Raw genomic sequence first — 27,640 nt, 5'->3', positions numbered from 1 at the left:
AGGGCCCCATCCCGGAAATTCTGTGTCGGAGGTGGGGTGGGGTCTAGGAATCCCTGATTGAAAGAAAATCTCCGTGGTGTCAGGGTATGTGTCTGGTTTAGAAGCCTTCCCCTGATGTCACAGTTATCTGGGTTCAGAGTCCCTTAAAATCCCTTTCATTGCTGGCTGGGACAAGCTCACCTGCCAAGGAAGCCCCAGGAGCAGGTGCAGACCCAACCCTGAGAGAATAAAACCAAGGGAAAAAGAGGAGGCTTCTGTCACTTATGGTTTTTTAAATGAGACTTTTTTTTTTTTCCTTTTTAGAAAGAAGTAGGTACCTTGAACCTCGCGAGGTACGGGCTGGGGCCCGTGGGTCTCCCGTGCCCGTTGCTGGGCGAGTTGTCCTGGGAGGTGGCATCTCTCAGCTCCACACCAGCCGCCACGTCCCACAGGAATCCCGAGTACCCAGCGCCCTGCAGTGGAGAGGGAGACAGGGTCTTGGTACCAGAGTCCTAACGCCGCATGGTGCAGCCCAGCACGGGGGAACGGGCAGGAGAGGCCAGAAGAGACGGAGGACAGGCAGCAGGCTCTGCTCTGGGTCCCAAGGTCACTCGCACAGGGGCTGTTTCTAAACCAAAAGCACACTACGAAAGCCACAGCCGCTTTTCCCTGGCCCCTGCCACTCCCTGCCCAAATAATTTCATACATTGCCAATTCCAGAGCTTTACATACAGCCAGGGGGCACTTGGGCTCTTCTCTTTCTGGGGGCAGGGGGTGGGGGAAGCCCAGACTAGTCAAATCACAGTCACATCACAGGAGGCAGCAATTCACACCCTCATTTGCCAGATGAGGATACTGCTGCTCAGAGAGGTTAAGTAACGTCCCTAAAAGCCCACAGCTGTAAATGGCAATGCTGAGAAGAACAATAAGACTCCAGGGGATAGCATTTGTTACTGATTAGCTGCTGCTTACAACAAAACAGTGCCTGGCACCTGGGAGAAGCTCAATCGATACCTGCTGGGTGAGTGGAGGTCAGAGCTAATAGTCCTAATGGTTTGGAACTGGTCAAGGGCCCTCTGCGGGTGGACAGGGCCACACACAGAGGCCTGAAGCCTGGTTAGGGGCAGTGAGGGCAGGCGGAGGGACAGAGTCCCTGGGCCTGGTGCTAAACCCCTGCCCCTCTGAATCTGCCTGCTGCGCACTGCTGCCACCCATGGGAAGAAGACACCCTTCTCCCACCCCAGCCCGGCCTCGGGAGGCTCCCTGGCCACAGGAGCACTGCCTCAGTGCCCCCTGCTCGGGAGCGGTCAGCGTGGCTCCCGAGAGCCCAGCGATGCTCATCACCGCTCCTCCTCATTGCAAAAGGAGGGGAAGTGACTCTGCACAACCGTCCTCCTGAGCGGCTGTCACTGAGTCCCCAGTGTCAGCTCAGGTCTAAGCCACACACGTGACAGGCGTGTTTTTACGGGAGGGAGGAAATGAGGGGGGAACAGTGTTTTGCATGCTGTGCATTTCTATATTTTAACATTATCTCCTTGCCCGCCCACTGGGGAGACAGCACTGGGTTAAGAATTAGAAGACCTGCACCTCAGTCCCACCTGAGTCACTTAGCCGGGGGACCCTGGTGAGCCACTCGGATTGTTCTAAACCTCAGTTTCCTCAGAGGTGAAGTGAGGTAAATCTGACTGCTCTGGCGGCCCCGGGGGCTTATCTCCCCAGCTGCCATTTCCCCAGCTGCGGTGCAGCTAAAGCACGGCCCAGGTCACCTTCTGCCTAACTTCCTTCAGTGGCTCCCAGTGCCCCACGCTGCGGTGGGTGTGTGCCTTCCTGTCCAGCACTGCCCCTCAGGCGGCCCAGCCTGCCCCCACACTCTCCACCGCTGGCTTCCCGCCCCTCCTGGGGGCCTGCCCTGCTCCCCCTGGCTGAGGCACCTTCTCTCCAACAGCACAGACTCTCCGGCTGGACAGAGGGAACGGGGCGCACGTCCAAGCCACACCTCCCATAGCAAAAGGGTAACTTTTGGGCAAGACATTTCATCTTACTAGGTCTCCATTTTCTCAGCTGCCCCCAGCTATGATGTGAGGACAGAGGGAACCGGATGGAAGGTGCCTGAGCACAATCATTTCAGGCATTGGAGAAATGGCAGCAGATGCCACCACGTTCTCATGCTTGTCCTGAGAAGAGACCCCGAATGTTCGTGATTGGCAGATATATTTTGTTTGATTCACATAGTGTTTTGAAAAATATTTTTGGATTATCTGTCCATGGGTTTAAAATTCATGAAATTTCCCACTAAAATGAAACTGGGAGATTTGGCCACGCCGGGCCCACAATACTCCATGGAAACAACTGGCCAGACCTGGACCCAGCCGCAGCCTGAGGCAGGCGTGAGCTCTCAGTCCAGTGCAGCCCGGCCAGCCTGCTGCCCTGTCACTGACAATTCCAATGCACATTACCTTTTTAACTCCTACAGCCGCCCTGTGAGCTAAGGGAGAGCTACTGCTCCCATTTTACAGATGGAGGAACTGAGGCTGAGAGAGATGGTTTGGATGGAACTCAAACCTCATGTTATTTTCCAATGGCTTTGACACCCTGACCTGGAGTAGGGTGACTTGTCTTGTCCCTCTGTTAGGCTGTGACCTCCCTGAGGGAGGGGCCAGGTCAGGCTCAGGCTGGGATTCTCACGGGCTCTTACAAAGAGTAAAACATGCAGGGCTGGACAGCTGGGTCTGTTTTTCTTGCCAACGTGTATCTGGCACAGAACACAGAGCCTGGTACATACTAATCTTTCATTAATAACTTGTCGGATGAAGGAATAAATAGAGTGTATTGAATGGACAATAAAAGCCTTTTGAACCCTTAGACACCTACGTACATATAAAGTGCTATTAACAAAGCAAGGTGGACTGGGCATGGTGGCTCACGCCTATAATCCCTGCACTCTGGGGGGCTGAGGTGGGAGAATTGTTTGAGGCCAGGAGTTTGAGACCAGCCTGAGAACATAAAAAAATTAAAAATTAGCTGGGCATGGTGGTGTGCATCTGTAGTCCCAGCTACTAGGGAGGCTGAGGCAGGAGGATCATTTAAGCCCAGGGGTTCAAGGCTGCAGTGAGCTGTGATCGACCACAGTGCTCCAGCCTAGGGTGACAGAGTGTATCTAGGACACATTTGTGATTTAAGCACCCACGTTATAAATATCAGTTATATAAGTATAATTCACGTATGTTTGTAAGCACAGTAAACATATACTAAAAATTAAAAAAAATCTCAATTTATAGGAGAATTATATAATGACATATTTTTTTCAACTCATGATTACTTTTCAGAAATCTTTTGAAAATCTAAAACTCCAGTGATATTAAACATTCCATGGTGAGTAAAATGGTCTTGAATATGATATGTAACAGTGAAAATGTAGACATACAGAGATTTGCCCTTATCCATATGGGTGATACTGATGAAAGAAAATTCAAAATAACAATATGCTGAAAATTTCAACAGAACATTTCTATGTGCATATTTTCTACCACTGAAAGCAAATACTTCATGTATGTGTGACCCAAGGTGAATGTGAAGTTTTCAGTCCACAAATAATGGGCTCTCCACAAACTTGGCAGTGGACAGAACTGTGGCAAAGGGATTATAAGGACAAAGGACAGAAATACCCATTTGCTGCCTTGGCCCAGAACAGGATTTCTCCTCTCCTCCCAACACCCTGAGCTCCCGTTTCCGTCTGGGCAGGAATCCATTCCTGATCTAAACGTGAAACGAGAACCAGGGCATTTAGAAATGAATGGCAACGATTTAAAAACTGGGCAGAAGTGCAAAAATCCATCAAGGATATTGGCAAAAGAAATTTTTAAGTGCCCTTGGTTAGAGGAAAAAGTATGTTTAAATAAAATGCAGAGAAAGGCCAGGTTTTGCAGATGAGGGCACCTTCTGGAGCTGACTCGAGGGCTTCTCAGCAGCGACGGCTCTCCAGCATCCCCGGGGCCCCCTCCACTTGCGGATGTTGGGCAGGATGGGCTGGTTGAGCTCCGTGCAGAACTGCAAAGATAGAGCACAGGTCACATACTCAGCGTGGGTTCCACTTCCAGCCGTCCTGGCTGGGAACAGCCTGAGAAGTTGGGGCCTGTGTGATTCTGAGCCATCGGCCTTATTCAGGGACTTATTGAGCTTCATCCCTGTATCGCCAAACCCCAGGGTTTGCTGAGGCCCAGATGACTACACAAGCACCACAAATTAAGAAGTGAAGTGTCCATGTATGAAACACCCAATTCCCAACTGAGGACTCTTGGTTCATAGAAATTGATTCTCTCTATAGCATTCTTGCACACACGGTTTTAAAAAACATTGTCAGAATCCTTTTCATCCCTGTAAAAGCGGTGAATTCCAGGTACCAGGAAGATCTGGATCAGGGTCAAATCCAGACAGGAAAAAAGATGAATGAATGCATGCTGACTTTCCTCCCTGGGGCTCAGCTTAGAGGGGCAGAAAGTGACCCCAGCTTCAGCCTGGACCACTACATTGCTACCGTGGTTCTCTTCTGTGGCGGGTGGCTACTACACCCCACACGCGTGTACACAGCATGTGTACTTCTTTTAGCTTACGCAAGTTCCACCAATATGGCCATAAAATGACTATCATTAAGGCAAAATAAACATTGTGACTTCGAAGTATGTGGACCAGCTCCTCTAACTCATGCCTCAAACACAACCCCTCTCTTAGGGTTGGTTCTTCTAAGGAGTCCCCAGAGTTGGTCAGATTCTGGCCCTGTTTTTGAGATGTTCCAACATCTGGTACTGCCCCTGCCCAGTAATGCCCACTTGTCCCTTCATGTGCCTTGGGGCACACCAGCTGTCTCTTTCTCTGCCCCCCTACAAGCAAGGGCCCCTTGGCTTCCTTCTGAGCACACCACCGCTCTTTCCCTTTAATGAGCTGCCCTTAGTGAATCTTATTCGGCCCCACTGTGTCAGCTCATGCCTCCGCCTGGAAGATCCCAGAATCTGTACCCACCACTCAGATTTCTCCTGAGTTTTCAACTGTATTTCCAACTGCCTCCTTAACGTCTCCATCTGCAGGTCTCCTTAGCACCTCAAGCCAGCAGGTCCCAAAGGGAACATGCTCTTCCCCTTCCCCACCCCGTGGCTGTCCCAGTCCATGTCATTTCCAGCCTTCTGGCTGCTCTGACTCCTCCCTCTCCTCCCATCCCCCACTGACCTACTGTCGCATCTGTCTGGATCCCCCCTTCTGTTCTCCAGTACCTCTGCTGGGGCCTGTTTTGGAGTCTTTCTCTCTCACTGGGACACTGGCATAGCTTCAAAGAAGCTTCTCAGTCTTTGGAGCCACCCTGCATCTACCCACTAGGCACAACGTCCTGGCCATGCTGATGCATCTACCACCCCATGGTTCTCAAAGTGTGGTCCACGGACCAGCAGCCTCAGTATCACCTGGGAACTTATTGGAAATTCTCTGGCTCCATCCTAGACCTATGGGATCAGAAACTCTGGGGTGGGCCCAACCATCTGAGTTTTAGCAAGCCCTCCAGGGGACTGTGACACATGCCAAGGTTTGAGAGCCGCTGCGGCTGCCCAGGTCCTCCCTAAGCATCTGTCCGGATCATGGCAGGGTGGGAGCAGACAGCCTTTAGCCGGCAGCCCCCTCGGGCACGCCCCAGCTGCAAAGAGCTGCCCTCATGCCCCTCGGGACGGCCCACATCCAATGGCTGGGAGAGGCCAGGGCCTAAAGGCCTGGTCTTTGCCTTCACGTTGCTTACTCCGTAAGGGGGAAGACCAGGTACAAGCAGGTACAGCCAGTCATTCTGATAGTGCCACGTGCCGTGGAGAAAACGAAACCGGGCGAGGGAGGGAGAGTGTGGGGAGGACTACTTTAGATACGGGCTACTGTAGGAGTCCTGCTGCTTTTATAGTTAGTCACTTACGTTTCTGTCTTTCCCTGGCAGTGGGCCCCACAAGGACAGGGACTATACCTGGGTCACCTTTATAAACCCCCACCTGGCCCAGAGCACAGCGCCCAGTGACGCTCTCAAGCATTTGCCAGTGAGCCAGGAAACTCAAGAGAAGACCACAGTTTTCAAATCTGTGCCTGACAAACAGAAGGGGGAATTCCTCCTTGAACTATTACCTAAGTAATTTCGTAAATTTTAACCTGACTTTTTGCACGCAGATACACTCTATGCTGCCGAGTGTGTCTGGGAAGTGTTCTCTCTGGAACTTGGTTCTCAGTAACTTTTGTTGGTTCCACTTTCAACACTGCCCAGTGCAGAGTGGCCGTGGACAGTGTTATTCCTGGGCGGGGTGTGGGCTTCGCCCCGGATGGATCCCCCTGGCCAGATGCTCCTGGTGGGCAGCCATCCTCAGATGGGAGATAAAACACTTTAGAAAATGTAGCCAGAATTTATCGACTAGAACTTTAGGGTTCTAGCGAGCGAATGTACTTCACGAAGGGTCCAATTTCCTGCCAGGGAGTCATTTACTTGCTGAGTGATCATTAGAGCTGAATCCAAGAATCATTAAACACGAGAGCGGCTCTCCAATGCCCACATGGTGCTTCGCTGTCCTCCCAAACTGAGCTGCTCACCAGAATCTCTTAGGATGCACCCCGGGAAGCTCTGTTTTTAAAAAGTTCCCCCAGGTGGTCAGCCAAACAGGTAGATGAGAGAGCCCCAGCCCCAGGGGACCCGTGCTGTGATTCGCTGTCTGCAGGCAGCTGTGCCATTGGGATCGTTCTCTTTTTCCAGAAGTCTAATCTCTCCTCATCCTCAAGAGGACCTTCAGATATGCAAGGATAGGTGACTCTCTCATTCACGCCCCAAACTGCACCCAGCTTGGACACCCCCCTTCCTGGCAATGACACTTTGATGGGAGGGGTCAGAAGTGTGAGGAGGTAGCCCAGGCTGACGGCGCCGATTTCCATCCTCACGCTCTCAAAGACCGTCTTCTGTGCTAGTCACACTGTAATCCTCAGTAGTACCCAGGAATCTGCTCAAAATGCAAATTCTCAGGCCCCACCTGAGACCTACTTAAATAAAGGCTCTGGGGGCGTGGCCCAGCATTCTGCATTTTCACAGCCCCTCCAGAAGATGCTGACATTTAGTTAAAGTTGATTTCATGGAAGACAGAGAGACGTTCTCATTTTTCTTTATTTTCTTTTAAAAACCTTTCAGTCACAGGCAAGCTCTAGGCACCCTATGGACACAGAATCCCTGACCCCTAAGGACCACCTTTATCCTGCACATCTGAAGTCTTGCTCTTGGTAACCCCTCCCAGCCCACAGAGCAGATCACCCCTTGCTCTGCCCTCTTCTTCAATACTGCAGTTGTTATTGGGAACAATGATAATTTGAGAGACCAGGGAGATGGGTGTTCATGGCTGAAAGCATTCAGCGCCCCAATTTTCAGGATCAGAGTTAAGTAAAAGGTAGATATTTTCTCCGATTTCTAGGACTGAAAAAAGAATTGTAGTTTGTTAAGTTAGTTGACCACTTGCACTAACAGTTCACAGCAAACCTAGGGAGGGGCGCACCTTTCAGACCCTTGCTACTCAAAGTGTGGTCCGTGGACCAGCAGCATCGACCTCGCGTGGGGGCCTGCTGGAAGTGCAGATGCTCAGGCCTGCCCCAGACCTGCTGCATCAGAGTCTACATTTTCACAGGGTCCCAGGGTGATTTCCAAGCACCTCCAGCTTTGAGAAGCCCACTTTAGAGGCTTCCTTTTGACCGGCACCAAGGTGGATGCTGTTGTATACACCATCTCTATTATCCCCAGCTCAGTCCACAGGAGGCAGGCAGATTCCAGTTATTTATAAGCAAAGTGCTGCACACAAAGGTTAAGCCCAAGCTTGAATTTAAACCCAAGATTACAGGGCTGATAAGTGTCAGCAGGAGGTCTGAGCCAGGGTCGGCTCCTGGTGCTCTGCCTCCTGGTCCCAAGAATGTGGAACAGGTGGAGTCGGGCAGGTTCTAAAGCATTGGGGCCGGCCCCCATTTACCAAATCCTTAGATCCTTTCTCCCAAAAATTTCAAAGAAAAACAAAAGCATTCTCTGAGAGCCCTCAACCTGAACTCTGCCTTCCATTGTTTTATTTAAAGCAGCTCCTTCTCAAATTTTCTGCTTCACCCATAGGAGAAAGAAATAATGCTCTCATAAGTAAAAGTGGCTCACCAGGGCAGAATGGGTGGGAATGGAAGGGGGAAGGCGTGTATTTCCCAGGTTATTCTGATCTGCGGCCCCCAAATACAGCCACTCTACCCCCACCTGGGTTTCTAAAACCCCAGTGGCTAGTTCACCTGCCTCCATCAGAATTACACTGGTTCTTATTTTTAAAACCAATGATTAGTGGACCCCATCCCTGCCTGAGTCAGAATCTCTGAGGTTAGGGCCAAGGTCTGTAATCCTAACAAGTTCCCCAAGCAATTCCAAACTGAAGTTTGAGAAGCTCAAAGGAGGTTAGACAATTACCGATAAAATTTAACCAGCCTTCCTGGTTTTAATACCTGGGGTCTGGAAAGACAACTTTTATTATTCAAAACAAACAAATACCATGTTAGCTCTCCCAGCCCACACCTTGGAAGCCTCTCTTGTGGATCTTTTAATAGATACCCCGTGAGATAATGTGGTGGGTAATTACTACCTGCTACAGGTAAGGTATTTGCTGAATGAATGAATCAAGAGATCCCCCCTGGGATCCCATCTATGGCTTTTCCCTCCCAGAGGAAGTTACAAGAACTACCATGGGCTCCACTTCTTTTTCTAGCATCAGGTTGGACGGGTGAAGTCACCACTGCTTAGCACACACAGCCAGCTGGTCACAAGGGAGAGGAGATTTGATCAATGCCACCCGCCTTGGGCTCAGCAACAAGGGGCCTCCAAGTCAGACATTTTACCTCTAATCTACAAGGTGCCCAAGGTGCTGGCATCTGGAAATGCCAAGTCCTAGAAGACACAGCTGCCTGGCTGTGACCTTAGGGTGTGCTGCATCTCGGGTCTGTCCTGGGTCAGCTGTTTCTGCTTATCTCTGCAGTGACAAAGGGTTCCAGGGCTTGAAACCAACCAATTTTTGCCTGTGGATCTTTGGACTTTTTCCCTTGCTTTGACCCCTTCCTTTTTCTGAAATGAATATTCCTCAAATCATCTGGTACTGACTGGGAAATAAAAATAATAAAGGCGTTCCAACTTCACCTGGTGGCCTGTCTGGCTACCCACAAGCTCAGAGGTCCTTTGGTTCCCCGCCCTGCAGTGAAGTTAAAGCAGAACCCGGGGCTCTGTGAGCAGTTTATAAAGCCGTGTTGCCAGCGGTGCCCACACAGTTAGCTGCAGACAGAACACCAAGTGGACTGGCAGGCATTTTAAAGTGAACTACAAATGGCCGTCTGCATCCTGCATCCTGCTTCCTGGATGGGTGGGGAGGACCTGTTTTCGCTTTGAACACTCTGGGTCAAATTTCCAGATGAAGCTGCTTTGGCTTCGCAAAGTCGGGTGTTTCACTTGCTTTCCTGACTCTGGACGTGACTTCCCTTGGACAATGAGTTTTCCACGTGGTAACGACCGATTTCCTCTGTGCTCTCAGTGGCGGTGATTGAAAATGCAATCTATTTTGGTGGATGAAGAAGCACAGGTGAGTTCTCCTTAAAAAGATAAACTGCCACCAAAGGGGAATGAAGCCCCATCATAGGTCATGCAGGGTCAAGAGAGGGAATTCTCATTTGAATACAACAGGAAACAGGGCAAAGGACAGAGACAACATTTTTAGAAATGTTGAAGGTAAGCAAAGGCTCATCCTTGCCAGGATCTTCAAGCACTTGGGGAATATTACCGCCAATATTAGAAACCAGGACACCTGCAGATATCTGTAAATAATCGCACGGAGGGTGAAACCAAGCAACGGTTAGGGTCATTAAAAAATGTCAATGTCCTCTGCAAGAAAACTGAGCAACGCAAAAGCCAAATTACATCTAAGTGTAAACTAAATATTAACCATGTTTGGCCTTCTAAATATAACCAATAAGCCTATTACAAAGTTTTTCTAGGATATTTAAAATATCAAGATGTTGGTATTTTGAAAGGCCACATGGCCGACAGGGTAGAAATCTCAGTGCCTGCATGGTTATCAGAGGCTGTTCGGGCAGAGATGGGCTGGCACCCAGGATGCAGTACGGACATAAAGCAACAGCAAAGAGGGTTTCAACCTCCGCTCTCCCTCAGTCTTTATGGGAGAGGAGGAGATTGCTCCTCGGCTTATGCCCTTCCCACAGAGCAAGGACGAGGTGCAGCCACCATTGTGCCAAGGCAAAAGCAGGTGCACATCCCAGGGTTACAGGCCCAAGGTGGTGCAGAGGACAATGTGCCACTCTGGAGCCTCACACAGCACTGAATCCATTTCTCCCTCACGCCCAGGAGCCTGAGGAGGGAGGAGAAGGAGGGCATTCCCTTTGCAGCTCAGAGGCTCAGTAAGCAACTGTCCCTTTCCGATACCAAAAGAACCGGGCTATGTCCTCACAGCTCCGAGGGTTTCCTCACAGGGCCACCTTTATGCGCTGGACGGAGAGGAGCCCGGAAGAGCTCTGGGATCTCACACATGTCACTGAGCATCTTTGGGCCTCAGTCTCCCCGTGTGTAAAGTGAAGGGATGAGAGAAGATGACCCCCCCAAGGGTCCCTCCAGTTCTAAAACTGTGTGATTCTAGAACTCCGGGAGGAGAGGAGGGAGACCAGTAAAGGTGGGGGGTGTGAGTGTACAACCGGGAGGGGAAATAGAAGACTCTCATGAACATTAAAACTCCTTTCTCCCTCCTTCTCTGTGATAATTGCTGTGTGAACTCCATGGAGAAGCTGACGCCATGAACAGGACCTTGGGTTCCTTTTCCAAAGGCTTAGTTCCCCCAAATAAGAGGTCCACCCTTCTAAAAATGGCGTTAGCTTTCCTCGTCCGTCCCCCAGTCCCCCTAAAGACCCCTTGCTGAACTTTCTGTGATAAGAGCTTCCTTCTAGCAGGTAGTAATCCTAAAAGGCTACTTTGGGTAAATCCAGCAGTGGTAAGACACAGGTGGCCAACGACTTACAACCAGGTTAGCTTCTAGATCCTGTAAAACACAGAGCCAGGAGGAGGCATGGGAGGGAAAGGGAACCAATGTTTACTAAGTGCCAGGTATGTGGCAGGCACTTCCCACAATGGTCACATTCAGTCCTCATGACAACCCCGCCAGGCAGGTAATAATACTCCCATTTGACACTCGAGGAAACTGGGGTTCAGAAAAGTAACACGGCTGTGTTCCTCACTGCCAGGGAGTGGGCCAGGCAGGATGAAAACCCAGGTGTGGCCGACTCTAACACACTCAGAAAACACAAACTAGACCAACTGACCCAGGAGATGGGTGTGTACACCACACACCTTCCAGCTTCCGAGTTCTCTGGAACTCAAATCCGCACAGCCACCACCCTACTGAGGTCAGTTTCATCACTGATGCCTGGGGTCACACAGGCCTCGATGAGCAGCTCACAGGGAGGTCGGCCATCAGCCTGCCTTCCTCCCAGGAGGGGCTGGGGACTGGCAGGCCACGCCCATGCCATGCTGCTGGGCATTCAGAGCCTCTCAGGGAGCCCTGCTCCAAAAGCTCAGGCCCCACCCTTCTTTGTCAAGAGTAGCAATGGGCTTCCAGCTCCTGGGTCACCAAGCGCCACTTCTAGGGCAGCTGCTCACATGCTTCTCCCCTGGGGGCCAGCAAAGAATGGCGGATGACCATCCATCCTTGTTTAAACATTCTCACCACGCAGAGGAAGACAAAAGCAAACAAACAGACATTTGCTCAGCCCCCACAACCAGCTAATTATTAGTTGCTTTTACAGAACCGAGGGAAGTGACACCCACACGCACTCCTGTCACACTGCTGGTTCTCTTAGTCTTCACGTGGGCCTGAAAGTACCAATCACATGGTTCCTGAACAAGACGGGTAAACATAAGTGAAGGGCACATCAAAAACAAAACAAACAAACAAACCTTTCAAGGGCAATTAAAACATTTTTTTGCAAGGGCAACTGTAAAAGTGAGTGCAAGAAGGAGTTGGAGAGTTGGTGGAGATTGAAGTCAAGTCAGGACCAGGAAGGGAGACGCAGGGGGCACAAAAGCACTGCGGAGGGACTCTCCACTCCACGCTGTCCCCATCATCGTCAGCGTCACGCTCATCACTTATTTCGCCCTTTAGGAATGTTTCCAAGGTTCTTTTCTTCTCCAAAGGTCTTTGGATGCTAAGACTCTTAATCCTAGATGGGAGCTAAGACTTTGAGAGTAACTCTGTGGGCTTTCTTTCTTTCTCTTTAAATTGAGGCTTATGTCCTGCTATAAATAAACACAAGCTCAGGATAATTTATAATGAAAAGAAAGAGAAAAAATTAATATTAATAACATTGTTCAAAGACCACCACAGCTAATCATTTTGGTGGAACTTCTTCTAGGCTGTTTCCCAAGCATTTTATCAATATAGTTTATCTGTCTATTCATATAGACACGTACACACACTTGTGTGTTCTGCTTTTCCCACTTATACTGCATCATATTATTACAAACTTCAAAAATCGCTTCATGGGCCGTCTAACATGCCATTGTATAGCACGCCATCCCCTTGGTGGTGAAGGTTTTGTTGGTTGGAAGGAATGTCTACCTTTTTAAGATTCATTTTATTTTACTATAAACATCCTAAGGTAGCAATAAAATCTCACCCATTATGTATGGCCTCACATGCTCAAAATGATTTTCATCTACATGTTAAAAAAATCCTAACTTAGAGCTTCAAATTATAATGTCTTTGTTTCAAAAGTAAATCAGGAGTTTGTTTTTGTTGTGTTTTGTTTTAATATATGTACCTGTGATACACAGGTGATGCCCTGTCTGGGTCTAGGGACCTAGACAGTGAATGGCCAAGGACATTAACCCCCTGAAATGTATGATCAGAAAGGACATGACTCTTTTTTTCTTTTCTTTTTTTTTTTATGAGACAAGGTCTCACTATGTTGTCCAGGCTGGTCCCCAGCTTCTGGGCTCAAGCTGTCCTCCCGAGTAGCTGGGATTACAGGCACACACCCCCATGCCTGGCTTGACTCTTTTTAATCTCTGGCTGACAGAACAGGGGAGGGTCTTCATAAATGGCTTAGTTTCTTTTATCTAAAGATAGATAATCCTCACCTTAATTTTTTCCCTCTAGCTTTGGTCATAATAAAATGGCTCTTTAGAGAACGTGTCCTGATGTCAACCTGTATTTGTTAGGACACTCAGGTGTGTGTGAAGCCCCAAGCAAGCTGAGTACTTTGGTCTCTCTGTGTTTAAAAGGACTGTGGAATTGCCAAGCCAGAACCGGTGGGAATGTCTACTGTCCACTCTGGTGCTTTAAACAAGCCCACCCAGACTCCAGCAGCAAACACCACTGCTATCACACGGATTTCTCTTCTATGGAGAAGAGTCCTTCCACATTCTGAATGCTTAAGTGGGGTCCATTCATTATTTAATAGTGACGTTAGGAACACAGACTCAAGAGAAAGGCTGCCTGGATTTAAACTGTGGATCTCCCACTTACCAAGAGTTTTGACTTTGGGCAAATGACTCACCTGGTCTGTGCCTCAGTTTCCCCATCTGTAACAAGCGGAAAAGAATCATTCCTGCTCTATGAGTTTGCTATTTCTAAAACAGGCAGCACAGGCCTGGGACCCAGCAAGTCTCTCTGCGTGTTCTCCCAGTTATTAGACTGGGGCAGCTCCCTCCCTCCTAGACCACAGAGAGACAGATCTTGCCTTCAACATTCACACAATTTCCAAAATACACCAGCTGAGGAAGTAGGCAAGAGCAGTGGTGCAGCCAGGAGCTAGGACACTGCATGCTGGGAGGTAGGGCCCCCTAAAATAAAGCACAGCAGATATGGAGAGGGACGGGAAACTGTGGTTGCCAATATTCTCTCATGAGGTGGAGAATGGATTCATCCAACCATTCAATAAAAATTGAGTAGCACCAACTAGGTGGCCACCCTGGGCTAGGTTCTTGCCTTAGTTTGGGTTGGTAGAACAAATACCATAGACTGGGTTGCTCAAACAATAAACATTTAATTCTCACAGTTCTGCAGCCGAGAAGTCTAAATCAAGGTTCCATCCGATTCTTTTCCTGGTGAGGGTCCACTTCCTGGTCTGCAGATGCCGCCTTCCTCCTGTGTCTTCACATGGCACAGAGAGAGCCAGACCATCTCTCTCAAGTCTCTTCTTATAAGGGCACTAATCTCATTGATGAAGGCTGCACTCTCATGACCTAAGTACTGCCCACAGGCCCAGCGTCTCCAAATACCATCACATTGGGGATCAGGACTTCAGTATATGAAGTCTGGGGGGACACAGACATTCAGTCCATAGCAGTTCTGGAGCTATAGTGGTCCTTCGCCCAACCCAAGCTTACAGTCTTGGGTTGAAGGCATGGGGGTGGAGATGGAGGCACACAGTTATTAATCAAATAATCACCCATGTATAAAACTACAGCTGGGACCTGTGCCACACAGAAGTGGTTCAGGAGCCTGTGTGCATCCAGGATGGTGGTGGGGTTGGGGAAGGGGATCTGACTTCACCCGGGAAAGCTTCCCCAAAAAGGTGGTGCTTGAGTTCAGAACACAAGGATAAGAGGAGTTAATTAGGCCAACAGGAAGGGAGAGCATTTCAGGCAGCGAGATAGCATGTGCAAAGGGCCTGTGGTGGAAGACGGGCGCGGTGGCTCATGCCTGTAATCCTAGCACTCTGGGAGGCCTAGGCAGGCAGATCATTTGAGTTCAGGAGTTCAAGACCAGCCTGAGCAAGAGCGAGACCCTGTCTCTACTAAAAAAAATAGAAAGAAATTATCTGGCCAACTAAAAATATATATAGAAAAAATTAGCCGGGCATGGTGGCACATGCCTGTAGTCCCAGCTACTCGGGAGGCTGAGGCAGGAGGATTGCTTGAGCCCAGGAGTTTGAGGTTGCTGTGAGCTAGGCTGACGCCATGGCACTCTAGCCCGGGCAACAGAGTGAAACTCTGTCTCAAAAAGAAAAGAAGAAAAAAAAAAGGGCCTGTGGTGGGACAAAGCAGAGAGTTTGCACGACAGTGGGGCCAGTGTGGCTACAGTACAGAGGGGCCTGGCCATGCAGGTCCCCACATTCCCTGAAAGAAGCTTGTCCCTTATCCTAGGATTGCTGCAAGGCGTGTGCAGGGGACCCACATTTTGAAAAGGCTATAGGCTGCAGTATAGAGTACAGGCTGGGAGAGGGTCAGGTGGTCACCAAAATACCAGGTGGGTGGTGCAGTAAGAGATGGGGGTAGCTTGACTAGGGGGAGAAGAGAGGGCAAACTTGAGAGATAATTAGGAGTTCATGTGACTTGGTCCAAAAGAAGTGAGTGAGAAAGGTATTCAAACAACTATGGTACATGAATGTTTATGGCAGCACTATTCTCCCATCCAAGTACTAACCAGGCCCGACCCTGCTTAGCTTCAGAGATCAGACGAGATCGGGCACGTTCAGGGTGGTATGGTCGCAGACGGCAGCACTATTTTCAATAGCCAAAAGACGAAGATTGAAACAGCAGAAGAACAGATAAAACATAGTATGTCCATAAAATATTATTCATTCCTAAAAAAGAAATGAAGTACTGATACATGCTCCAGCATGGATGAACCTTGAAAACATTACACTAAGTGAAAGAAGCTAGGCACAAAAGGCCACCTACTGTAAGATTCCATTTGCACAAAACATCCAGAGCAAGTAAATCCCATTTCGGACAGAATACAGATCGGCAGTTGCCAGGGGCTGGGGGAGAGCGGAATGGGGAGTGTCTGCTTAATAGATACGACGTTTCCTCTTTAGATGATGAAAATGTCTTGGAACTAGACAGAGGTAACGGTTCCACACATAGTGACTACACTAAATGCCACTGAATTGTTCACTTTAAAACGGTTAATGACTAATTTTATGTTATGGGAATTATACCTCAATAATTTAAGAAAGGGACTTGGGTGATGGGTTAGATGTTGAAGGCAAAGCAGAGGAAGTGCTCTTTCATTTAACAAACACTGGGGACTTAGCATGCTGTTCTCAGCCACAGCTGTCAAGTTGGCCGTCCTTGTGGAGTCCTCGGTCAGGGGGAGACGGGAGGTCAGTGCCCACCCTGGGGCCTGGGCAGGCCACCTCTAGACAGGGAGGACTTAAGAGTTCTCTCCACGCATGGCTACTGAGCACGCAGGAGAGAAGCTCCCAGCCCAGTAATTCTTGGAATACTAGCTCTTTGAAGCTCAAAAAAAGACAGTTTTAGGGCAAATAAAGTAAGTACTTCTTTCCAGATTGGGCACTAAATTTGTGAGTAATGATTGAAACTAATTATTCTAAGTGGAAGCAGGTCTGAAAATAGCAACGAGTGTGAGGATTTTGTGGCTATTTCAGGAGAGCCTGGGGAGGTTGCAGGCAGAGGAAAACAACCCAAACGTCAGAGCAGATACACCGGGATGGCCACGCCATGGTTGGCGGTGAACATGGATTCCAAGGTTTTACATCACCTAAGGCACATGTCAGTGATGAAGGTTGAGAACCTAGAGTTTCAGCTGGTACTTCCTACTGAAATGCTGAACCCAGAATTCTCCAGGAAATGTCAACCACGTATGTTACAACATTTAACTTTTAAAAAAAACAAAAAGCATCTGCCCCCAGCTTGTAAGATGATGATAACTTATTTCCTAAGAAAAACCATGTTGATTTAACCAACCTCAGCTCTTCCCTCCTACTGTCTTCTTCCTTCTTTGATGTTTCCGGGGGAACAGGCTCAAAGAATGGGTAAGACAGAGAGGAGACTGTCTCCAAGTCCAAACAAACCACCCCACAATACAACTGATTAGTAAGAGCATTTTTACCCCTGAGATGTCAGAAGTCATATATGGAAACAAAAAGGGTAAGGATGGGGAAAGGAAGATGGAAAAGAGAGAAAGCTGACACAAAAGGCAGGGTTAATACTTATTTAGGTACTTAAATTCAAATGGACTAGAACAAAGCCGGCAGTTTACATTAGCTCCAACTCCTACCCTCTTACATGAACACCCACATATTTTTTAAGTCCTGGGGACACATTTTCTCAGTCTGCCTGTAAACACTGCAGGCTGGTTCTCTCTTAGATTGGCTCTAGACTGTCAGGCTCCCCGAACCTCCCATGCATATTTCTATGAAGAATCCAGAGGTACTTAGGAACTTCCACATTAAACAGAATTAGAACTTATGGACCCTCAGGGAAATTGCTCTTGTTGCCATTTTTCTTATGAAACGCCGGCCTTCAGCTATTCTAAATGGTGTTTATGCAGCCTGCCTTCCTCAGCAGCCATGGTCATAAAGACTTCAAAGCTGTGGGTGAACATACCAGTGACTCATGACATTTTATTTTGATTTGCATTATGCCAAATCCTAATCTTTAAAGTCCGCATATTTCCTATTTTATTTCACATGGATTTGCAGACCGCATAGATTTGATTGTTCCTTACTGCGTGGGCAGCAAAGGATGAAGAGAACTGCAATTTTTCACTCCCAGACACTTCACTGCAGTCAGAACTACAGGTGCTGTTCATGAAATAGCACTCTCAGTTTGGAGGATGTCCTGACACTCACTGGCTCTCAATTTTTTTGTGCTAATGGGAGAAGTAGGAAGCCAAACCCCCAAACTACCTTTTAGTTAAGCTTTTTTCCCATTAAATTTTTGGCCAGAGGCGCTTAAAAGTAGCCAAACTGCCTGGTGTTAGTTTCACAGGATTTTCTGGCTCCTTCCAACATACTAGGAGTGGGTGGACTAAAACCAAACCAGACAGAGAGGAGAGAAGTGTTACAAAAATCAAGCTGACGACCTGGCGAGGGCCATACCACGGATGCCACGAGAGTGCTGCAGGCCTGGAGGAGACACTTCACGTCAATTACTCGTAGCCACAGCAGCACGAATTGACCAGAATGCTCGCCACGTGCCTTGTGCTGGCTCTATACACACGTGCCATGATGGGATCTACACCACGGCTCTGTGAGGGAGGCGTCATCATCCTCGCTCAACAGAAGAGTAACACAGGGCTGAAGGGGTTAAGTGAGGGGTTCAAGGTCACCCAGAGAGTAAGCCACTGAGCCAGGACCCAAGTGCACGGACCCCACCGCACTGCTCTGATTCCCACGGAAGCGACTCTAAGGAGGAAGCAGTAGCATCACACTTGTGCTTCAAACTTGTGTTACTTTGGTAACAACACAAACGAAGGCCTGAAACAAATGAAATTAGAGAGGCCAAATTACAACCTTGTATGTTTTAATTTTTCTCCTGGCTTTCAAAGATTCCAGAAATTTCACTTTTCTAGCCAAAGTATAAATACCAGTTCACTGATATAAACTTCATTCATATTTTCTCTCTCACAAACTATATATTAATTCTTTTTCATAAATAAAAAGCTGATTAAGTACTGCTACCACATAAATTAAGCACCCAAACCATCAAAATGTGTCCCTACCACATCCTGAAATGAAGCATAAAAATACACGTTACTTCTTCCCCTCTATTCACAAATACGTCCACACCATCCACACGGAGTAAGTGCAGAAGGAGACTGTGTGGGTAAAGAGAAACAAAGTGAACAATCAATATGTAGCAATTCATTCTGCAACCGGCAGTTTTAGGCAAGCGGAGAGAGGGAGGGAAGAACAAGCTTGCAGCATAGAGAAGCTTAGCTATGACACAGCCTCACAATTTGTAATCGGGGAGAAAGGCTCTAATGCTTCCCCAGGAGCTGGTGCAAATGCTGGGATTCAGGCAAAACCCGAGAACTGGTTACCTTGTCTCCCAGGTTCAAGCCTTGGGACTGTAAATGCTGGCATCTTGCTTTCGTTCTGGGCACTTTTGAACCCCTGAGGATACCCAGAGCTAGACACATTGGGAAGTGTTCTGCCGAACCCCTCAAATAGATCTCTGGACTGTCTTCTTGTGTAGGAAGCGACTGACAGATGCACCAAGAAGGCAGGTAATTTTAGAGTCACTCATATATGAGGTGCTGCTTGGTTTTCTTTGGCTGCTTTCTTCCAACCTAATTAATCCTGCATGTTCAAATGAGTCTGCACTTCATGGACAAGAGTTATGGGCAGTGGCACAGTTGGAGTGTGGTGGGACACCAAGTCCAGGATCTAGAAGGTGGTCTTGGCTAATGCTCCTGAGGGAGGTCAGTGCACTCTTCTGAGTTTCTACGAAGATAGAGCAAAATCTCTGAAACAAGGCTGGACGTGTTCCCAAAAAATCTGGATGAAGCCTAAGCTTCATCATTTCAATGCCTCCTGAAGGTTAATAAAAAAATGTTTTATCAGCTGTAGGAATCACTCATTCTAAAGGCATAGTTGACAAGCTGACAGAACTCTCCACTGCATTATTTTCTGGCAAAGCAAGCTTTAATGACCAGCTCAATCAGGATAGTTTTGCCTGTTGAGAACATCCGGAATAAATGTGTTCAACAACTGAGCAAAAACAGTTTCACCTGCCTGTCCTTCTGGTTCATTTACAATTACTCACTCGCCCAAATTTTGCTGAATACGAAGTCATGCTCTCCAGAAATGAATGAATGAATCATTCATGTAAAGTGTCAGAATAGCTAAAAATGTGAATTGAAAGTTTCTAACAAACTCATTGTTAGCATTTCCTGATAAGAGAGGCATTTGAGGGTAGACTGAAAAAGACAGGAAATTGCATATAACTCCTGTCACCTTGGCTGTATGAGAGTTTGTATGAGGTGGTGCCTACATGCAACAATTCTGAAGAAATAGCAATGAGTTGGGCACATTTTCCTTCTGTTGAAAAGTAAAATAGTGCTAAGAAACTAATGAGGCAGGAGGGAAAACTGCTTAGGATATAATCAAGGACAAACAGAGGCCCTTCCAATACTGGAAAAATCCCAGAGCAGGCCCTCTTCCAGGCCAATAAATGAACTAGGACAAGAGTTTTCAAACATTTTTGACCATGACTCATAGCGACAAATAAATCTTTATATGGCAACCTGGTATATTCTATTTTTCTGCCTGCCTTCAATCCATCCACTCACCCACCCACCCATTCATCCATGCATACACACACACACACACACACACACACACACACACACACACACACATATACAGTTGTTCCTCAGTAGCTGTGGGACACTGGTTCCAGGACCTCCCTCGGATACCAAAATCCATGGATGCTCAAGTCCCTGATATAAAATGGCATAGTATTTGCCTATAACCTATGCACATCCTCCCATATACAACTGCTTATAATACCTAACACAATGTAAATGCTATGTAAACAGTTGTTATATTGTATTATTTAGGGAATGATGGCAAGAAAAATAAGCCTGTGCACGTTCAGTACAGACACAATTTTTAAAAAAATATCTTCCGTCCGTGGTTGGTTGCATCCACAGATGCGGAGGGCTGATGATATACTGCAACAAATACTGGGTGAAATTCACTAAATTGATTTCATCATCTATTATTTGAGAGTCAAACTCAGGTCTTTCTCACTATAAAGTCCTTGCTCTTTCTAGAGTATCATGATGCCTTCTCCTTTTCATTTTCTCTTTGCCAAAACCATGTGAAATGTTTTGTTGGACTTTACGCAGGATAATGCCTTAGAAGTCAAGTCTCCTCAAGCAAAGAAAACTGTCACTAAAGCCAGATCAGCTCTGGGACACTGCAGAAGTATAAGTCATTTTTCAGAAACCGAGCAAGTGAAACATTCAGTAAATACGGTCGCCTCCAGGTCTCAGGAATACATCCAGCTTTCAGAAGTCAGGTGCTCCCAGTAAGACAACTGCTGAATTTTCATCAGAAACAATGGAGGCCAGAGGTAGGGAAATGGCATATTCAAAGTGCTGAAAGAAAAAAACTCAACTACTTTTATTTTTTTTAATTTTATTTATTTTTTTTTTTGAGACAGAGTCTCGCTATGTTGCCCGGGCTAGAGTGCTGTGGCATCAGCCTAGCTCACAGCAACCTCAAAGTCCTGGGCTCAAGCAATCCTCCTGCCTCAGCCTCCCAAGTAGCTGGGACTACAGGCATGCACCGCCATGCCTGGCTAATTTTTTTTCTATATATATTTTTAGCTGTCCAGATAATTTCTTTCTATTTTTAGTAGAGATGGGGTCTTGCTCTTGCTCAGGCTGGTCTCAAACTCCTGACCTTGAGTAATCCTCCCACTTCGGCCTCCCAGAATGCTAGGATTACAGGCGTGAGCCACTGCGCCCAGCCTCAACTACTTTTATATTCGGGAAAACTATTTTTAAAAAATGAAGATGAAATACATTCCTAGACAAACAAAAACTGAGAGAATTATTGCTCATAGACCTGCCTAAGAAGACATCCTAAAGAAAGTTTTTCAGGCTGAAAGCAATGACCCCAGACCAATTTGAACCCTCGTAAAAAAAATGAATAGCACCACTAAAAGTAATTATAAAAGATACCATAAATGCATATTTCTTTTCCTTCATTCTCTTAACTGATTTAAAAAGCAATTGTAGAAAACAACATGTATACAATTGTATTGTTGGGCCTATAACCTATAGAAATGTAATATGGTTGATAATAACAGCACAGAGGAGCTGGGTGGGAGTAGAGAGAGATCTGAGTAAGGAAACACACCAAATGGTAACTCAAATCCACAGAACAAATGCAAACCAGACATAGCAAGTAAAAAGGCTAATATAGCTAACTCCATAAATACATACTGCTTTACTTTCTTCTCTCATCCTTAAAATACATAAAATAACAATTATAACAATGCATAGTTCAGTGTGCAACATATATAGGTGTAATATGTGTAACAGCAGAAAAAGAAGGAAGAGGGAATAGAGCTATATAGCAGTAATGTTTCTATATCTTACGTAAATGGAGTTATTATTACTCTGAAATAGAGTATAAATTTGAAGTAAGTTAGTACAAATCTGGTAAGTTAAGATTTATATGATAAACCCTAGAGCAACCACTAAGAAAATAACTGAAGAAAGTATAGTGAAAAGAATCATTAAAGAAATTAAAATGCCACCCTAGAAAATATTCACTTAATGCAAAAGAAAGCAGTAATAAAGAACAGAGGAACAAAAAAAAATGACATAAGACATAGAAAACAAAATATAAAATGGGATTTATAACTTTAACTACAGTAGTATTAACATTAAATATGAATGGACTAAACAATCCAATAAAAAGGCAGAGACTGCAAAACTGGATAAAAAACAGGATCCTGGCCAGGTGTGGTGGCTCACACTTGTAATCCTAGCACTCTGAGAGGCCAAGGCGAGAGGATTGCCTAAGGTCAGGAGTTCAAGACCAGCCTAAGCAAGAGCAAGATCCTGTCTCTACAAAAAAATAGAAAAAATTAGCTGGGCATGATGGCGTGTGCCTGTAGTCCCAGCTACTTGGGAGGCTGAGGCAGAAGGATTGTTTGAGCCTGGGAGTTTGAGGTTGCTGTGTGCTATTATGATGCCACTGCACTCCAGCTGGGTAAAAAAATGAGACTGTCTCAAAAAAAAAAAAAAAAAAAAAACAGAAAGAAACAAACAAAAAAATAGGATCCAACTATTATATATACTATGTACAAGAGACACACTTAAGATTCAAAGATGCAAATAGGTATATAATGCAAACAGTGACTGAAAGAAAGCTTGAGTGACTATATTAACATCAGAAAAGTAGACTTTAAAACAAAAACTATTACTAGAGAGGAAGAGAGACATTTTATAACATTAAAAGGGCTAATCAATCAAAAAGACACAGGCATTATAAATGTGCGTGCGTGTGTGTGTGTGTGTGTGTGTGTGTACCTAATAACAGGGCCCCAAAATGCATGAAGCAGAACCTGAGAGAATTTAAGGGAGAAACACACAATTCAACAATAATAGTGGTAGTTCAATACCCACTTTCAATAATGGGTAGAACAATTAGAAGATCAACAAGGAAATAACTTGAACACAACATAAACCAAGACCTAGAGACATCCACAGAACACTCTACCCAACAAAAACACAATACACTTTCTTCTGAAGTGCACACAGAACATTCTTCAGGTTAGACCATATGCTAGCCCCTAAAACAAGCCTCAATACATTTACGAGGATTGAAGTCAAACAAAATATACTCTCTGACCACAGTGAAATATAATGAAATTAGAAATCAATAAAAAAGAGAAATTTTGGAAATTCACAAATATGTGGAAATTAAACAACACATCTGTAAATAACCAATTGGGTCAAAGAAGAAATCATAAGGGAAAACTAAAAACACTACGAGACGAATGAAAATGAAGATGCAACACACTAAAACTTATGGGATTTAGCTGGTGCAATCTTACGGGGATATCTATAGCAATGGATCATCTTTATGTTAGTAAAGAAGAAAGATCTTGAACCTGAAACCTAAGGTTCTACCTTAAGTACATCAGAAAAAAGAGCAAACTAAACCCAAAGCAAGGAGAAGGAAATAAACATAAAGATTACAGCAGAAACTAATGAAATAGAGGACAGAAAAACAAGAGAGAAAAATCAATGAAACTGAAAGTTCTTTGGAAAGTTCAGTAAAAACTGAGAAACTTTTAACTAGACTGACCAAGAAAAAAAGGAGAGAAAACTCACACTATCCCTCCAAAGACATCCACGTTCTGCCTGAGCTCTAGCTGCCCAGTCTGTGGCGTAGCATCGGGGAGAAGCCATACGGATGTGGATCTCACCCATTGCTGGTTCCTTCTTTCAAAGGTTGAAGATACTACAATTTCTACTGTTTGGTTACACCTCAGTGCCTTCAAATACGTGTGTGCATGTTATCCAGCGTTTATACTGTTATTTGAGGGAAGGTTATTCGGCTACTTGCTACCCTGCCACTACCAGAACTAGAAACTCCAGGGCCCCTCCCGGAGGCAACAGGGCATCTCAAGGACAGATGCCAAAGATTTGACATGGGCACACTACACTTAAATCACGGGCTAGACAAGCTCACAAAACCAGCTCATCTTTTACGAGCCATCATGGCAGTCCAGCAAAACGCTCTCCGGTTGATGGTAATAGAAGTCTTAGCAAAGCATGGAGAGGTTGACTTTTCACAGCCAAAATAAACCTGGTTCTCGTGTACACACTTGAACCTGAACAACTGCCCACAGGCAAGGCCCCCTCAACCTTCAGGCCTGACTGAAAGGACCTTTCTTCCTCCCTGCATAGGCCCTGCCTTGGCCCCTGCCTGAATTTGTCATCCACATGGACATTATAAGATTTCTGTTATTTTCCTCTATAAATCCAGAATTGATTAGGAGACTAAGAAGTAACACAGCTTTTAGAGGATGAAGAAAAATTAATCAAACCATCAAGGAGCACCACCAAAACACAGCCATCGGGAGTCAAAGCCAGCAGTGGGTGCAGACTCCCTGCCTGGCTCAGGTGACCTGGATAAGACATACCCTAGGCATGGTTTATTTCCTTTTCTCACTCCTACATTCATATTGCTGCATCTAAGTGGCTGTAAAATTTTAAAAAATACTTTTCAATCTAAAAGCAGTATGTTTTCATTATTAAGTATACAGAGATTACCAAAAAATGGATAACTGCATGTGCAATTTTTAATTCTACATAAAACTATTTCACAATCATTTTTAATAATAGAAAGCAGAAATTTTTTTAAAAACAAAAAGGTTTTGGGTAAGGTTAGACGTTGGCGAAGGGAAGCTAAGATTTGTTAGATTAACTGGGACAGAGCCAGGCTCCTAACCGTTAAGGAGAGAGGAGCAGGGACAAAGGCTGGCTGTGTAGGAGGAGAATGTACAGTTAGGAAAACTACCGGTAAAAGAAGCAAGAGAAATAAACAGGAGAGTAGCAAGGAGTTGAAAGCAGGGCAAGTACCAGCACACTGCAGGTTCAGGGAGACCTAAATATGTCTGAAGTTACCCAGGAAGGAAATGGTTCTAGAAAGACAGGGATCAAGAATGCGAGCATAGATGCTTCATAAATCAGGTAATTCCCTTAGAATAGCCAATGCGGGATCAAACCATAAGCCACAGAGAGAAAACTGAAGGATGCTGTTTCTGTGCCAGTGAGACACGGTGTTGTCTAAAATCTACTGGAATCTAACCACATACATGGTCCTCCTGCAGCCCCCGGGCACTAGGCCTCACTGGGAGGGGCTGATCTGCCCCACGATTAGAAACATTTCCTCATGAGGCTACCGTTCTGCGGATGGGGGAAGGTATTTCCACATTTCTCAGGTAGAAAAATGAATCCTACCTCTCCCAGGGTCCAGAGGTACGAACCTGAGGGCTCCATGGAGAAGCTTCAAGAGCTCTGTGACCTCCTGAATGTGGAAATCCAACAGTGCATATAGATAGATACACTGTGCATTTTCAGGGATGAGGGCACACAGCTTTCGCCTGATGCTTAAAGGGGCAATAGCCAAGCACCACTGATCTAGCACAGGAGTGGGCAAATTCTCTCTGTAAAAGACCAAATAATATACAGTTGGGCTTTATGGGCTATACCATCTCTGTCACAATGATGTAACCTATTGACGTAGTGTGAAAGCAGCCACAGACATAAGTTACATGAATGGGCACATCTGTGTTTCAATAAAACTTTATTTCTCAAAACAAGTTGTGGGCCAGATTTGACCTGTAGACTGGCCATAGGTTGCTCTGATCCCCCTGACTCTAAGGGAAGGACCCCCCTGTGCAGGGTCTGTGTAGCTCAGAGGGCCACTCCATCTCTGTGCGCCACCCTGCCCTCTGGCCCTGTGCACCTCCATCCCCTCCAGCCCTTCCTCCTGCTCCTCCACCTTCCTCCCTCCACTTGGTGGGCCCCAGGCACCCAGCTCAGGAAGAGGAGCTGGCGGGCAGCTGTGGCGGCCTCCACACAGCCAGCCTTGAGTTCCACAAGTGTACGTGCCCCCCACCCCAATTTCTGCTCACGGATCCTTTCAAAGAAAACAGCCAGCTTCCTGTTGACAGGGACATAGCCAGGAAAGTGATTATAACAAGTTTAATCATGATTAGACACTGATCTGACCCAACCCACTGTAAAAAACAAAAACCTACACAGATATGTGAATACTGACCACTCACTATAGTATTCAAATTAAGCTCCAACTACATGAAGGACTAAGTGTGGGGAAAAAATTAACTAAAGGATCTAAAGAATGCCATTCTGATAATTTTAAAAGAAGACATTGTGTGTGTGTTTGTGTGTGTGTGTGTGTTTGTGTGTGTGTTTGTGTGTGTGTGTGTGTGTTTAAAAAAGAGTAATTTTAAGTATATTTTTACAAGTTAAGATTCTTGAAGCAATTAATTTTGACACGTGTCCAATCCATGTTCTCCATCCTTGCTCCTCTTGGCTCCCACAATCACCCCGTGGACCACCCGCTTGGTCGACAGTGCTCAGGCAGCCTTCAGGCCACCGCACGTCCCTTCACCTTTGGATGCTCCCTGACAGCGTCCACATCTGGAGCCCAGAACCTCCTGCTACCTCCTCTCCAGCCCCTCCCGCATTCTCTGTCCCTCCTGCTGGAGGAGACTAACACCAAAGCTGTTTTGCTGCAAGTCACGCTTTTAGAAGACCTGGGTTTTGGTTCTTCATCACCTGGACCTGCTCCCACCCCTGGGAAATGTGGAGACAGAACTGTCCACTATGCCTGTGAAGGCTGCCGTCCAGACTAAGTGAGATCATAGAAGAGGGGCAGACGACCATCCTGACGGGAGTTGGGAGATGGAGCCAGTCACTGGGATCCGTAGTAGGTTATCAGTACACCTACTATGGCCTCAGTGTCCCGTCTGCAAAATGACAGGGTTAGATTAGATGTTTTTATTTTTTGTTTTTGTTTTTTTTTTTTTCAGAGAGACAAGGTCTTGCTCTGTCACCCAAACTGGAGTGCAGTGTCGAAATCATCACTCTCTGCAACCTTGAACTCCTGGGTTCAGGTCATCCTCCTGCCTCACTTCCTGAGTAGCTAGGGCTACAGGCATGCACCACCCTGCCCGGCTAATTTCTTTTCTTATTTTTCTTAGAGACAAGGTCTCACTATGTTGCCCAGGCTGGTCCCGATCTCCTGGCCTCAAGCTTCCCAAAGCACTGGGATTACAGGCATGAGCCACTGCACCTGGCCTAGATGGGTTTAAAAGTCTCTCTCAGTTCTGACATTCTGGGATTCTATACATACCATTCAACTGTAAAGCATCATTATAATATTATCCTCCTTGGTATATAGTGTAATTTAGGCACAGAGCAAGCATTCACTTGTAGCAAAAACTGAATGAATTGAAAAGTCCAAATTGCAGTGAAAAATACTTAAAAAGCATGTCATAACAGAGCTAGGTTTATGTATGTGCATGTGTGTGTATTCAGAAAGCACCATCACCAATTACAAACACTTAGCATCCTTAGATTATTCACACACATCTATGTGAAAATGGTTACACCTCCTATTTCCCTCTGAAAAGTCCCAGGAAGCTATTACTTCTAATTCTAATGTTGCCCACCACTAGGGCTGGAAGAGCCCTGACTCATCAAGTTCAATGTGTCTAGTCCCAGGCTTGCTGGGCAAACACATACACTTTATCACACATGTAAAGCAGGAAAAGGGGTCTTTGAGATCA

The 27,640-nt window shown here is 46.3% G+C and overlaps 1 protein-coding gene across 1 annotated transcript in view; it reads right to left on the bottom strand.

Moving 5' to 3' along the window:
• The window catches only part of EEPD1 (endonuclease/exonuclease/phosphatase family domain containing 1), a 112,882-nt gene that overhangs the window by 13,207 nt on the left and 72,035 nt on the right, over positions 1 to 27,640 (bottom strand). The window contains exons 4-5 of the mRNA XM_045564561.1: positions 3,916 to 4,026; positions 318 to 452 (exon numbers count right to left, since the gene is read on the bottom strand). Of these exons, the coding sequence (XP_045420517.1) occupies positions 318 to 452; positions 3,916 to 4,026 (246 nt within the window). The remainder of the gene's footprint in view (positions 1 to 317; positions 453 to 3,915; positions 4,027 to 27,640) is intronic.

This window comes from Lemur catta, chromosome 11 (assembly GCF_020740605.2).
Source record: "Lemur catta isolate mLemCat1 chromosome 11, mLemCat1.pri, whole genome shotgun sequence".
Classification (NCBI taxonomy): domain Eukaryota; kingdom Metazoa; phylum Chordata; class Mammalia; order Primates; family Lemuridae; genus Lemur; species Lemur catta.
This window is presented reverse-complemented; position numbering and strand designations above follow the sequence as displayed.